General features: G+C 37.2%; 1 protein-coding gene across 12 annotated transcripts in view; it reads left to right on the forward strand.

Annotated features, from left to right (window-relative positions):
* DLEC1 (DLEC1 cilia and flagella associated protein) overlaps window positions 1–15,430 on the forward strand; it is a 78,253-nt gene that overhangs the window by 21,539 nt on the left and 41,284 nt on the right. For 9 of the 12 annotated variants that reach the window (XM_055320963.1, XM_055320965.1, XM_055320967.1 and 6 more), the window contains exon 6: window positions 445–523. The exons of the other annotated variants lie outside the window; for them this stretch is intronic. In XM_055320963.1, coding sequence (XP_055176938.1) covers window positions 445–523 — 79 coding nt within the window. The remainder of the gene's footprint in view (window positions 1–444; window positions 524–15,430) is intronic. 12 annotated transcript variants of the gene reach the window in all.

A 15,430-nucleotide genomic window follows, 5' to 3' on the forward strand; every position in this document is an offset into this window, starting at 1 on the left:
TTGTGATTTTTCTCTCAGAGCACCCCTTTGGCTTATTTCATTAACTGTCCTTGTGAAGGGAATGAATGGCTTCATGGGTTCATAGTTTCAGGGGACTTAAAACTATTCACACGTATTAAAGAATGTCTTTTTATCAAGAAAAATTAGACAGATATTTGCAAAGAAACACAGCACCTATATTGAAAACCCAGTTAGGATATTTGTGTGGAAGCTTCCAGAGTGGAAGCTTCCTGTGTGCATATTGAAAATGAAACACGCAGCTGCACAAATCTTCACAAAGATTCTGTCCTACAGGAAAATTATTTTGTAACCTGCTTTAACAACGGGAACAAAACCCAATACATGACATATTGTGAATAGCTTTGACAGTTTGGGTGTCTTTGTTTTGCACAAATCACGCAAATGAAACTGACAGCCTTTCTCCCCTCATTTGCCCTTCCACAGTTGTGTGGATACTCCCGTGTTTCTGGCTAAACCATCAATCGGATTTTTCACGGATTATGAAATTGGGCCAGTTTATGAGGTAAAAAATCTTATTTCTCTCTAGCACCCCCCCCTTCATCAGCTTCCTTATGTTTTAAGTCATGCATGGAATTTTAAAACCATATACAAAATTAAAGTAAGAGACTACAATAAATCCTTGTGTGCCCATCACCCACCTTCAATAATTATCTTTTTTCTGCAAATCTGGTTTCACGTATTACTCCTACTGCTTCTTTGTGTGTGTGTCTATGTACACGTGCATACACTGGAGTGTTTTAAGGAAAAGCCTAGGGATGCCTGGGTGGCTCAGTGGTTGAGCATCTGCCTTTGGCTCAGGGTGTCATCCCAGGGTCCAGGATCAAGTCCCACATGGGGTTCCCACAGGGAGCCTACTTCTCCCTCTGCCTGTGTCTCTGCCTCTCTGTATCTCTCATGAATGAATAAATAAATCAAAATATTTTTTAAAAAAAGCCTAGACATCAGACCATTCTTTAATTAAAAATTCAGTATGTATGTCTACAGGCAAGGACTTTTACAAGATAACCATTATCATACCCAGGAGTATTAACATTAATGAATACTAACTAATATTGGGATGCCTGAGTGGCTCAGTGATTGAGCATCTGCCTTCAGCTCAGGGCGTGATCCTGGGGTCCTGGGATGAGTCCTGCATCGAGCTCCCCACAGGGAACCTGCTTCTCCCTCTGTCTATGTTTCTGTGTCTCTCTGTGTCTCTTACGAATAAATAAATTTTTTAAAAATCTTAAAAATAAAAAAAAAGAAATGCTTAAAAAAAACTAATATTGATCCAAGTCTGATGGATTTGTTTAAAAAAAAAAAAAAATCAGGGGATCCCTGGGTGGCGCAGCAGTTTGGCGCCTGCCTTTGGCCCAGGGCGCGATCCTGGGGACCCGGGATCGAGTCCCACATCGGGCTCCTGGTGCATGGAGCCTGCTTCTCCCTCTGCCTGTGTCTCTGCGCCTCTCTCTCTCTGTGACTATCATAAATTTAAAAAAAAAAAATTAAAATTAAAAAAAAAAATCAGGGGCAGCCTGGGTGGCTCAGTGGTTTAGCGCCACCTTCAGCCCAGGGTGTGATCCTGGAGACTTGGTATCAAATCCCATGTCAGGCTCCCTGCATTGAGTCTGCTTCTCCCTCTGTCTGTGTCTGTGCCTCTCTCTCGCTGTGTCTCTCCTGAATAAATGAATAAAATCTTAAAAAAAAAGAAGTCAGTTTACATTTGGTGTATTTGAATCAGAATTCAAACATTGCATTTGGTTAAAATATCTCTTATTCCTCCTTAATTGGTAGTGATCCCTCCTCTGCCCCCTGCTAGATTTTTTTCCCCTAAAGTGACTATTTCTGTTGCTGTACACAGTGGTTGAGAATTCTGGTTGTCCCATATCTTCACCAGGACTCAGTCTTTTTAACTTTAACCATTCTGAAAGGTATCAGAGATAACTCATTGCGCACATTTTCATGTGTCTATTGGCCATTTGGATAACCTCTTTTGTGAACTGTTGATTAATACCCATTTTTTCTCTTGGGTTGTCTGTCTTTTCCTTGCTTATGGATAGACTTTTTAGTCCTATAATAGATTTGAGTTCTTTTTTGAACAGTATCTATTCTCAGAGTTTACCTTTTCATTTTTTTTCTTTTATGGAAGTAGAGCTGATACACACCGTTACATTAGTTTCATTACTATGAATGACATAGTAATTCAATGATTCTGTGCCTTATGCTTTGCTTACCACAAGTGTAGCTCCCATCTGTCACTGTACAACACAATTATAATACCATTAACTCCATTCCCCGTGCTGTGCCTTTCATCTCCATAACTAACACATTCCAAACTGGAAGCCTGTATCTCCCACTCCCCTTCACTCATTTTGCCCCTCTTCCACCCATCTCCCCTCTAGCAACCATCAATCAGTTCATTCTCTGCATTTATAGGTCTGATTCTACTTTTTTGTTTGTTCATTGTTTTTTTAGGTTCTACAGTTAAGTGAAATCATATGGTATTTGTCTTTCTCTGCCTGACTTATTTCACTTAGTGTACTACCCTCTGAGTCCATCTGTGTTATCACAAATGGCAAGATTTCGTTCTTTTTATGACTTACTAATATTCCGTTGTATATATGTACCAAATTTTCTTTATTCATCTACCAAAAGACGTTTAGGTTACTTCCATGTCTTGGTCATTGTAAATAATGCTGTAATAAACCTAGAGGTGCATACATCTTTTCAAATTAGTGTTTTCACTTTCCCTGGATAAATACCCAGCAGTAGAATTACTGAATCATAGGGCAGCTCTATTTTTAATTTTTTGAGGAACTTCTATTCTGGTTTTCACAGCGGCTGCACCCATTTACATTCCCATCAAAAGTGTGTGAGGGTTCCTCTTTTTCTCCACATCCTCACCAACACTTGTTGTTTCTTGTGTTGATTTTAGCCATTCTGACAGGTGTGAGATAATACCTCATTGTGGTTTTGAGTGATGTTGAGCATCTTTTCATGTGTCTGTTAGCCATCTGGATGTCTTTTGTGGAAAAATGATCAGGTCCTCTGCTCATTTTTTAATTGGACTATTTGAGGTTTTTTTGCTGTTGACTTGTATAAGTTCTTTATATACTTTGGATACTAACCTCTTGTCAGATACATCATTGGCAAATATGTACTCTTACTTAGTAGGTTGCCTTTTCATTTGTTGATGGTTTCCTTCACTGTGCAAAAGCTTTTTATTTTGATACAATCCCTATCATTTATTTTTGCTTTTATTTCCCTTTTCTGAGGAGACCTATCTAGAAAAAAGTTGTTAAGGCTAACAGCAGAGATTACTGCCTATTTTTCTTTAGGTGTTTTATGATTTCAAGTCTCACATTTTGGGTTTATTCTTGTGTATAGTGTTAGAAAGGGTCCAGTTTAATCTTTTGCATGTAGCTGTCCAGTTTTCCAAATACCATTTATTGAAGAGATTGTCTTCTCCTTATTGCATATTCTTGCCTCATTTGTCACAGATTCATTGATCATATAACTGTTGGTGGATTTTTGGGTTCTCTAGTCTGTTCTCTTGATCTATGTGTCTGTTTTTGTGCCAGCACCATACTGTTTTCATTATTATTGTTTTGTAGTGTATCTTGAGATCTGGGATTGTAATACCGCCAGCTTTATTCTTCTTTTGCAAGAGTGCTTTGATTATTCAGGGTCTTTTGTGGTTCTATACAAATTTTAGGATTATTTATTCTAGTTTTGTGAAAAATGCTGTTGGTATTTTGATAGGGATTGCATTGAATTTGTAGATTGCTTTGGGTAGTGTGGATGTTTTACTGTTCTTCTAACTTATGAGCATTGAATATCTTTCCATTTATTTGTGTCATCTTCATTTTCTTTCATCAGTGTCTTATAGTTTTCAGAGTACAGGTCTTTCATCTCCTAGGTTAAGTTTATTCCTAGTTATTTTATTCTTTTTGGTACAATTTTAAGTGAAATTGTTAATTTCCTTTTCTGAATCTTCATTATTAATTAAAGAAATCCAACATATTTTTGTATATTATTTTTGTGTCCTGCAACTTTACAGAATTCATTTATTCTAATAGTTTTTGATGTTGAACCATCCTTGTATTCCCAGAATAAGTCCCACTTGATTGTGTGAATGATACTTTTAATGTATTTTGGGATTTGGTTCACTCATATTTTGTTGAGGATTTTTGTATCCATGTATTTTAAGGATATTGGCCTGTGGTTTTCTTTTTTTTGTAGCATCTTGGTCTGGTTTTGGTTCAGAATAATGCTGGCCTCATAGGATGTATTTGGAATATTTCCTTTCCTCTTCTATATTTGGAATAGTTTGAGGACTAGGTATTAACTCTTTTTTTAATGTTTAGTAGAATTTACTTATGAATCCACTGGGTCCTAGACCTTTGTTTCTTCGAGTTTTTTTTATTGCCAATTCCATTTCATTACTAGTTATGAGTCTTTTCAGATTTTCTATTTCTTCTTGATTAGTTTTGAAAGATCATGTGTTTCTAGGAATTTATCCATTTCTTCTGAGTTGTCCAATTTGTTGGTATATAATTTCTCATAATAATCTCTTATCTTTTGGATTTCTGTGGATGTCATTTGTTCCTTCTCTTTAATTTTTTATTTTATTTATTTCAGTTCTCTCACTTTTTTTCCTGATGACTCTGATGAAGGGTTTATCAATTTTATTTTTTCAAAGAACCAGCTCTTGGTTTCATTGATTTTGTCTATTGTTTTTTGGTCTGTATTTCATTTAGTTCCACTGTGATCTTTATTATTTTCTTCCTTATACTAACTTAGGGGTTTGTTTGTTCTTCTTTTTCTAGTTCATTTATATCTAAGGGTAGATAGTTTATTTGCGCTTTTTCCTGTTTCTTGAGGTAGGCCTGTATTGTTATATATTTCCCTTTTAGAACCACTTTCATTGCATCCCAGAGATTTTGGACCATTGTGTTTTCATTTTCATTTGTCATTAAAATTTCATTTTAATTTCTTCATTGGCCCATTGGTTATTTAGTAGTATGTTGTTTAGTCTCCATGTGTTTATGATTTTTCCAGCTTTTTTCTTGTAATTGATTTCTAGTTTCACACTGTTGTGGTTGGAAAAGATGCTTAATATGATTTTGATCTTCTCAAATTTATTGAGACTTGTTTTTTGGCTTAAAATGGGGTCTTTCCTGGAGAATGTTCCATGTGCACTTGAGAACAATATGTATTATGTTGTTTTTGAATGAAAACATATATATCTGTTAAGTCCATCTGTTTTAATATGTTATTTACAGACATTGTTTCCCTCTTGATTTCTGCCTAGATTGTCTGTCCATTGGTATACCCATTGATGGGGTGTTTAAGTCCCCTACTATTATCATACAATGGTCAATTTCTCCCTTTATGTCTATTAAGATTTCCTCTGTGTATTTAGGTGCTCTAACATTGGGTGTATAGATATTTGTAATTGTTATATCCTCTTATTACATTGATCCCTTTATCATTATGTAATGCCTGTTTTGTCTCTTTTCCCTGATGTAAGTATTGCTATCCTGCCTTTTTTTTCTCCCCACTTGCATGGAATGTATTTTTCCATCCATTAGCTTTCAGTGTATGTCCTTCAGACCTGAAGTGAGTCTTTTGTGGGCAGTATGTAAAGGGGTCTTGTTTTTTATCCATGTGTCACTCTGTATCTTTTGATTGGAACATTTAGACCATTTACATTTAAAGTAATTATTTGTAAGTTTGAATTAATTGCCATTTTGTTCATTGTCTTCTGATTATTTTTTTAGTTCTCTGTTCCTTTCTTCTCATGTTTTCTTTCCTTGTGATTAATTACCTTGATGTTAAGTTGTGTTTCCTTTCTCTTCATTTTTTTGTGTACCATAGGTTTTTGGTTTGTGGTTATCAGGAAGCGCATATGTAACATTCTAAGTATATAGCAGTCTATATTAAGTTGATGATCATTTAAATTTGAACACGTTGTTAAAGAATTTCATTTTAACTCTCCCTCCACATGTTATGTATATGTTATTGTATTTTACATCTTTTTATTCCGCAAGTCCCCTCAGCTAATTTTTAAAATATAATTGACTTACTTCTTTTCTTTTGTCTTTTCAACTTCATACTAGCTTTTTTTTTTCATACTAGCTTTTTAAGTGATGATTCCACTGCCTTTACTGTGTCTTTCCTTTTATTTATAAAATTTTTCCTTTCATAATTGTATTTCTAATTATGACTTTTTCTTTTCCACTTAAGTCCCTTTAATATTTCTTCTAAAGCCTGTTGGGTGGTGATGAATTCCTTTAGCTTATTTTTCTGCGAAATCTTATATCTTTTCCTTCAATTCCAAATAATAACCTTGAAATATATCATGCTACGCTCTCCTTACCCCATAGGGATTTTTTATTAGTTTGAGTTCTTCTATTGTTTCTTTTTGGAATCATAAGCAAATATGTGGATATATTTGAGTTCCCTTTCCTTCTTACTGTCCTTGGTACCTTGTTTGTTTCACTTAACAGCATATCTAGTGATTCCTCGGAGAGTAGATATAAAGACTGACCTGATTTCTTTTTCCCAGTCTCCTTCATTTTCATGCTAGCCTCCACCATCCTAGGGAATCAGACCAAGACCAAGCATAGTCGTCACTGACTCTGCTCACCAGGTCTAAAGACAGCCAGGCTTAATCATGACAGATCCTTCATATACATATGAATTGTAATTTACACTTTAAAGAACATTTGCAAATCCATAATCTTTTTTTAAAGATTTATTCATTTATTTTAGAGAGAGAGCAAGAGCATGTATGTGCACATGGGGGATGGGACAGAGGGAGAAATCCTCAAGCAGACTCCCTGCTGAGCCTGACTCTGGGCTCCATCTCAGAACCCTGAGATCACAACCCAGGCTGAAATCAAGAGTTAGACACTCAACAAACTGAACTACCCAGGTGCCCTGCAAATCCATCATTCTTCATGAACTCTCAACCTCCTGTGGCAAAAGCAGACAAATATGTTAGTCTTATGTGCTGTTTGCTAAAGCAGTTTTTTTTTGTTGTTGTTGTTATTTCTTTAATATAACAGTGATAGATTCTTTTTTGGACTTCTGTGTCTAGTCACCATGTTTCAAGGACAGTTGCAGAAACTAGCAAAGACTCCAAGAAAGAGAGTAAAAATAATTTCCATTGGAGAGTGGAAGGAGGCAAAAGGAGAGACGCCCAGGGCCATATGATAGACCCTTTATATGCAGGACTGGAGGGTGTCAACTGTGGAAGCCTATAGACAAGGTAGACACAGAATGCCTTCTTGTCTTCTCTCCTGTCTCTGCTTGGTGCTCTACTGCTCATCGTTTTCCTATTGCTGAGTTGTCAGCAATTCCTTTGGAAGATCACCCTGAACTTTCTTAACTGGATTAAATGTCCTGATTGCAGGCTCTTTTCCTACCACTTGCTCTTTGGTGACACAGTGTTACATTTGTCTTCCCAATAGACTGTAAGCCCAACAGAATTATTTGTAGGTTTGTGTTATCATTTTATTATTAGTGCTTGGCATACTGTAGTTCCTCAGTTAATATGTATGGACTGAATTACATAAATACTTGAAGACAGGTCTACCTGTTAGCCTTGCCAACCCCTGATAAGATAAATCAAGAGCAAATGAAAGGTGCCATATTTTACTAAAAAACAATAACAACAACGACAACAAAAAACATCCAACTCTGTGTGTGTGTGTGTGTGAGAAAGAGAGAAACAAGAGACAGAGTCAGAGAGAGAGGGAGAGAATGACTTCCAAAGGGTTTTGATAAGTTAGTGAATGACAGCCCACAAATGGGCTTAAGGTATTTATTCCTTTAGAAGGTTACTAAGCAGCATGCCTGGGTGACTCAGTTGGCTAAGCATCTGACTTGATTTTGGCTCAGTTCATGATTTCAGGGTCGTGAGATCAAGCCCTGCGTCAGACTTTGTGCTGAGCATGGAGCCTGCTTAACATTCTCTCCCTCCCTTTCCCCCCTCTGCCCCTCTCCCAACTTGAGTTCTCTCTCTCTCTTAAAAAAAAAAAGAAGAAGTGTGTGATTTTCAAAGAGGCAGGAAAAAAAAGAAGGTTACTAAACAGGAAAAGTGTTTATATGGGGAGGTATATGTACAATAATGTTAAAAATTAAAGTATGATGTAATGATTACATAAAATGAGTACCTATGGCTAGAAGCCACCAATAGTACATAAAGAATCATACATAATTAGTACACTTCAGAGAAAAATTTATGGTCATAAGTTTTTTTTAATAAACTTGATATTGATGAAACATCTTAAATTTTTAAAATATATGAATGAAAATTAGATTTTTTACTGTTGCAAAAAGAAGTTACAAATAAGAAATGGGGATGCTAGAATCAACTCTCTGGTGCTGGATTGTAGTTGGAGGCATAAGTATGGATTTGTGGTTTCAAACTGTGCATTACACTTACACACAGATGGATAGGTACAGGAATAAATGTAGATGTATATGAATGCATAAGTTAGTACAATTGCATGTATTTCATATCTACCCAGAGGAACAGAAATAGTGACACTCTAATAGCAGTTAGCACACCTTGGTTTCTAAGTACTGTCCCAATAAAAGGCACCAGGGCTGCTTGGTAAAGTAGTTGATTCCAGGGCTGAAACAGGGGAAATATGTGAACCTAGAGCATCTGTGGTACCATAAAGTGTAAAGAAGTGCTGAGAAAGAGAGAGAGAAAGGTATAGATGGATGGATGGAAGAGGGGGCATTTCAAGAGGACACAGAGCTCACAATAGCCAAAGTTGAAACATTTGAAACAATAAAATAAATAATAATGGTATTAGATTATAACCCAAAGAATAAAATAAATGTCTATGAATTCATACTGATATAAGGAAATATCTGAATAAATAAATAAATGGAGAAAAGGATAACTCTCTGTTACAGAAGAATTCTAAGTTAATTTTTAAGTTTTTAAGTAATCACACTTAATATGGGGCTCAAACTCACAACCCTGAGATCAAGAGTTGCATGCTCTACTGAGCCATCAGCTGCCTCTATTACAGAAGCATTCTCATTTTTAATATACAAAGAATGAAAGAAATAAAGAAGTTACCATTAAATATCATACTGATAAATTTGCAGGCAAGATACACTAATAGATGCTAAAATTAGTGAGTAAAAGTTTAAATAGAAACAGAAAAGTCTCTCCCCAAATACCTTGTAATTACAAAGGAAAAATAATAACTACAATAGAGAATCCTAGCAGACACCACTTTGGCCAAATGATTTATTTTAACATCCCCATAATAAGACATTTTGATATCATAGGCCCCCAATATGACGTACTGAGAAGGGCACATCACTTATGTGGTATTCTTGCAAATAATGCATAACCTCAATCTAATCATGAGTAGACATCAGACAAACACAACAGAAGGCCATTCTACAAGAACATTGCACAAAATAACTGACCAGTGCTCTTCAGGAGGCTCAAGATCAGGGCACCTCGTTGGCTCAATTTGTTAAGCCTCCGACTCTTGGTTTCTGCTCAGGTAATCTCGTGGTCTTGGGATCGAGGCCCATGTGGGGCTTTATGCTCAGCACAGAATCTGCTTCAGATTCTCTCTCCTCTCCCCCCCCCAAATAAATAGAATCTTTAAAAAAATAATAAAAGGCTCAAGGTCATGGGCAACAGGAAAGACTAAGGAACTGTCACAGATCAGAGGAGACTAAAAAGACATGGAAACATAATGCAATTTCAGATTTTGGATTGGATCCAGCAATGGAAAAAGGAAGTTAGTAGACAAATTGGAAAAGTTTACATGGATTCTGTGGTTTAGTTAGTATAGTGTAGCAAACTTAATTTCTTAGGTTTGATCATAGTTCTCTTGTTATGAAGATGCCAATATAAGGGGAAGCTGAGTAAAGAACATATGGGAACTCTCTGGATTATTTTTTTGTAACTCTTGTAAATCTTTTTTTTTTTAAGCTTTTATTTATTTATTCATGAGAGACACACAGAGAGAGGCAGAGACACAGGCAGAGGTAGAAGCAGGTTCTTTGAGGGGAACCCAATGTGGGACTCAATCCCAGGATTCCAGGACCACGCCCTGAGCTGAAGGCAGATGCTCAACCACTGAGCCACCCAGGCATCCCTGTAACTCTTGTAAATCCAATATCAAAACCAAGCATTAAAAAATATATGTATATTAGGAAGATCTCCGGTTATGGCAATATTGTAGCTAGATAACCTGAAGAATAAGAATCTAAAAAAAATGAGAATTCTAGATAGAACTGAAACTACTCAATAGTAATAGGCCTTACCAGCAATTCAGACACAGATGAAGAGAAGACTTGCAGAGAGTTCAGTAGAAGAGATCCAGACAAAACCACAAAGAGAAAAAAAGAAGGAAAAATACAGAAAGTAGCATTTTAAAATATGGGACCTAGTAGGTATGGGACCAGGGGTCCCAAAAGGTCTGTTACATAATTGGAAGTCCCCAAAAGAGAGGAGAGAGAGGATGGGGCAGCAGCAGAGTTGGAAGATGTAGTGGATGACAGTGATCTAAAAGTAACAAAGAAATCTTAAAAAAAAAAAAATAGGGCACCCGGGTGGCTCAGTGGTTGAGCATCTGCCTTTGACTCAGGTTGTGATCCTGGGGTTCTGGGTTTGAGTCCTGCATCAGGCTCCTCACAGGGAGCCTGCTTCTCCGTCTATGTCTCTGGCTCTCTCTCTCTCTTTGTGTCTCTCATGGATAAATAAATAAAATCTTTAAAAGATAACTAAATAAAAGTAACAAAGACATCAAGCCATAGATTGAAGCGCTAACAACCCTCAGCAGAGTAAAATAAAAGAAAAACATACCCAGGAATGTTATACTAAAATTCTGTTCTAAACCAAAGAAGGAGGGGGAAACCCTAACTTTAAGCATCTAGAGAAAAAAGACTCACTACCTTCTAAGAGAAAAATAATTGAAGCTAAAAAATACTTGGAATGGAAGCTTCAAAGTGGTGAAAGAAAGTAACTTTCAATATAGAATTCTAAACCTAGTGAAAATATTCTTCAAAAATGAAGATAAAATGAAGACATTTGCAGACAAAAGCTGATAATTCACAACCAGATAATAATCATTCATCACCAGGAGATCTGCACCAAAGGAATTTCCAGTCAGAAGAAAATGATACCCATATGGAAGGAGAGTAATGCAAGAAGGAATGAAAAGCAACAATTGCATGACATGTAAATGGACCAGGTACTCCAATTAAAAGAGAAGGATTATCAGACTGGTTAGAAAAACAAACACCAACTAAACATTGCTTGTATGACATTACCTTAAAAGTAAGGATAAAGGATGGAAAAAAGCTTTATTAAGCCTATAGAAGTTAAGTTAGCCTCGCCTAAAATGAGTTCATTTAAAGTCAGTATTTGGGAGGAGTTGAATATGGCAGAGGAGTAGGAGACCTTAGTTTTATCTGGTCCCAGGAATTCAGCTAGATAGCTATTAAATCATTCTGAACACCTGAAATCCCACTGGAGATCTAAGAATAGCTGCAACTCTACAAATAGAAAAGCTACCACTTTCTTCATCTGTAGGAGATGTGGAGAAGTGAATCTGAGGCGATATATGGGAAGATAAACTGTAGCAGGTAGGGGTGGTGGGTCGGGAGCCCCCATCAGCCCCACCAGAAAGTGCTAGAGCCACAGAGCACAAATCCAAACTTTTAGAGGTCTGCTCCTGTTGGAGACATCCCTGCCTGAAAGGGCTCAGGCAGGGAAGCAAGGATGGAATCCTAGGTGGGACAGTGTGGTCTCAGGATCCTTAAGGTCACAGGAAGACCCAGGCATTGGAGTCAGCAGAGCTCCTGAGCATCATCGGAGCAGGGGAAGCTGGCTGCAGTCAGCAAGCTAGAGAGTGGGCTCTCAGCTTGGGGTTGTCATAAACTGTGAACCATGGCACAGTCTGCATGTCTGTTCCCTGCTCCCACTTCCGGAGCAGGGCCCCAGCAAGTGGCAGAACTGGGGAGACCCCCTCTGCCTCCCTGCAGGAGCCTACAGGGTTTGGGGACTCAGGCACTAGAGAATCAGCACAACAGGCCCTTCCCCCCAGAAGATCCGCAAGACCATCCAGTCAAGACCAAGTCTACCAATCACACAGAAGTGCAAAACTCCAGCACTAGGGGAATATAGCATGTAGAATTCATGACTTCTTGTTTTTTGTTTCTTTTTCTCACGATTCTGTAGTCTTTCAATTTTAATATTCTCTTTCCTTTTCAACCAATTTCTTGTTTTATCAATTATTTTTAAAGTTTTTTTCTTAATTTTCATTTTTACAGTTGCATTCTACCCTTTCATTGTATTTCATTTTTATCTTGTATATATATTTCTTTGCAATCTTGGGATTCAGTTTCTTCTAACAGCCCAGAATCTAGTGTATGGCTCTATTCTCTTCACCAGTCTGTTCATATTTGCTTTTGTTTGTTTGTTTGTTTGTTTGTTTTTTCTTCCTTTTTTTTGTTTTCATTTTTGTTAAAGTCTTCATTAATTTTCATCTTTACAGTTAATTCTATCCTTTAAATGTATTTAATTTTACTTTTGTATATAGATGTTTTTCTTTCCTTATAATTTTGAGATGTAGTTTCTTCTAACAAACCAACCAAAACACACTCAGAATATAGTGTATTGCTCTGTTCTGTTCACTTTCCTGTTTATATTCCTTCTTTTTAAAAAATATTTCATTTATTTATTCATGAGAGACACAGAGAAAGAGAGGTAGAGACACAGGCAGAGGGAGAAGCATTCTCCATGCAGAGAGCCTGATGTGGGACCCGATCCTGGGTCTCCAGGATCATGCCCTTGGCTGAAGGCGGCGCTAAACCACTGAGCCACCCGGGCTGCCCTTTTTCCTTTTTTTTGTCTTTTAATTTTCATTTTTACAGTTACATTCTATTCTTCCATTGTAGTTTTTGTACATATAACTTTTTCTTTTGTTACAATTTTAGGATCTAGTTTTCAGACAAATGGACCAAAAAACATGCAGAATCTAGTGTATTGTTCTATTTTGTTTACCTGGTTGATTATATTCTCTCTCTCTCTCTCTCTCTCTCTCTCTTTCTTTCTCTTTCTTTCTTTTTGGTTTTGAGTCTCTTCTGATTTGTTTAGTGTATATTTTGGGTCATTGTTGCTATTTTAGATTTTTGTTCCCTGGTTCCATCTATTCTTCTCTGGATAGAATGATAAGATAAAAACTCATCTCAAAAACGAAAACAAGAGACAGTACTGACTGCCAGGGACCTGATCAGTTTGGGCTAAGTAAGATGTCAGAACCAGACTTCAGAATAATGATTATAAAGATAATAATGGGACTTGAAAAAAGCATAGAAGACACTAGAGAATACCTTTCCGGAGAAACAAAAAGACTAAAATCTAATCAAGTCAAAATCTGAAAGGCTACTAATAAGATGCAATAAAAATGAAGGCTCTAACTGCTAAGATAAATGAGGCAGAAGAGAGAATTAGTGATCTAGAAAATAAATAATGGAGAATAAAGAAACTGAGAAAAAATATAAACAACTACTGGGTCACTGGAGGGAAAGGGGAGAATTAGAGAGGTAAGTGATACCATAAAGTGAAGCAATATTAGAATAATTGGGATCCCAGAAGAAAAGGAAGAGGGGGGGGCAGAAGGTATATTGGAGCAAATTATAGCAGAGAACTTCCCTAGTCTGAGCAAGGAAACAGGCATCCAAGCCCAGGAGGAAGAGAACAGCCCTCAGAACCAATAAAAATAGGTCAACACCCTGACATGTAAGATGAAACTTACAAATCGGGGATCCCTGGGTGGCGCAGCAGTTTAGCGCCTGCCTTTGGCCCAGGGCGTGATCCTGGAGACCCGGGATCGAATCCCATGTTGGACTCCCTGCATGGAGCCTGCTTCTCCCTCTGCCTGTGTTTCTGTCTGTCTGTCTGTCTGTCTGTCTCTCTCTCTCTCTCTCTCTCTCTGTGTGTGTGTGTGTGTGACTATCATGAATAAATAAATAAAATCTTTAAAAAAAAAAGAAAGAAACTTACAAATCTCAGAGACAAAGAGAAAATCATGAAAGCAGCTCTGGACAAGAGGCCTATAACCTACAAGAGTAGAAACATTAGACTGGCAGCAGACCTATCCGCAGAGACCTGGTAGGCTAGAAAGGATAAGCATATGTTCAGGATGCTAAATGAGAAAAATACAGCCAAGAATACTTTATCCAACTAGGATCTCATTAAAAATAGAAGGATAGATAAAAAGCTTCTAGGACAAACAGAAGCTAAAAGAATTTATCATCACCAAACCAGCCCTACAAGAAATATTAAAAGGGATTCTTTAAGTGAAGAGGGCCCAAAAGTAACATAGACCAGAAAGGAACAGAGACAATATACAGAAGCAGTGACTTTAGAGTTAATACAATGGCACTAAATTCATATCTTTAAATAGTTACTTTGAATGTAAATGAGCTAACTTCCCCAATCAAAAGACACAAGGTATCAGATTGGATAAAAAAGCAAGACCCAGGGATCTCTGGGTGGCACAGCGGTTTGGCGCCTGCCTTTGGCCCAGGGCGCGATCCTGGAGACCCAGGATCGAATCCCACGTCGGGATCCCGGTGCATGGAGCCTGCTTCTCCCTCTGCCTGTGTCTCTGCCTCTCTCTCTGTGTGTGACTATCATAAGTAAATAAAAATTTTTTAAAAAAAAGCAAGACCCATTGATATGCTGTCTGCAAGAGACTCATTTAAGACCCAAAGACAATTCCATATTTAAAATGAGGGTTTGGAAACCCATTTATTATGCTAATGGACATCAAAAGAAAGCTGTGGTAGCAATTCTTACATCAGATAAATTATATGTTAAACCAAAGACTGGGGACAACTGGATGGCTCAGTTGGGCGTCTGCCTTTTAGCTCAGGTCCTGATCCAGGATCTAGGATCGAGTTCCGCATGGGCTCCTTGCAGGGAATCTTCTTCTCCCTCTGCCTATCTCTCTTTCTGTGTCTCTCATGAATAAATAAATAAAATCTTTAAAACAAACAAACAAACAAACAAACAAAAAAACTCCAAAGACTAATAAGAGATGAGGAAGGACACTATATCATAATTAAAGGATCTATCCAATAAGAAGGCCTAACAATTATAAATATTTATGCCCATAACATGGGAGCCGCCAGTTATATAAGCTAATTGATAACAAAATTAAAGAAACACATTGATAATAATACAATAATTGTGGGGGACTTTAACATCCCACTCACTGCAATGGACAGATCATCTAAGCAGAAGATCAACAAGGAAACAAGGGCTTTGAATGACACACTGGACCAGATGGACTTCACAGATATATTCAGAACATTCCATCCTAAAGCAACAGAACACACATTCTTCTTGAGTGCATTTGGAACATTC

This window comes from Nyctereutes procyonoides, unplaced genomic scaffold, assembly GCF_905146905.1.
Source record: "Nyctereutes procyonoides isolate TBG_1078 unplaced genomic scaffold, NYPRO_anot_genome, whole genome shotgun sequence".
In the NCBI taxonomy this organism is placed as follows: domain Eukaryota; kingdom Metazoa; phylum Chordata; class Mammalia; order Carnivora; family Canidae; genus Nyctereutes; species Nyctereutes procyonoides.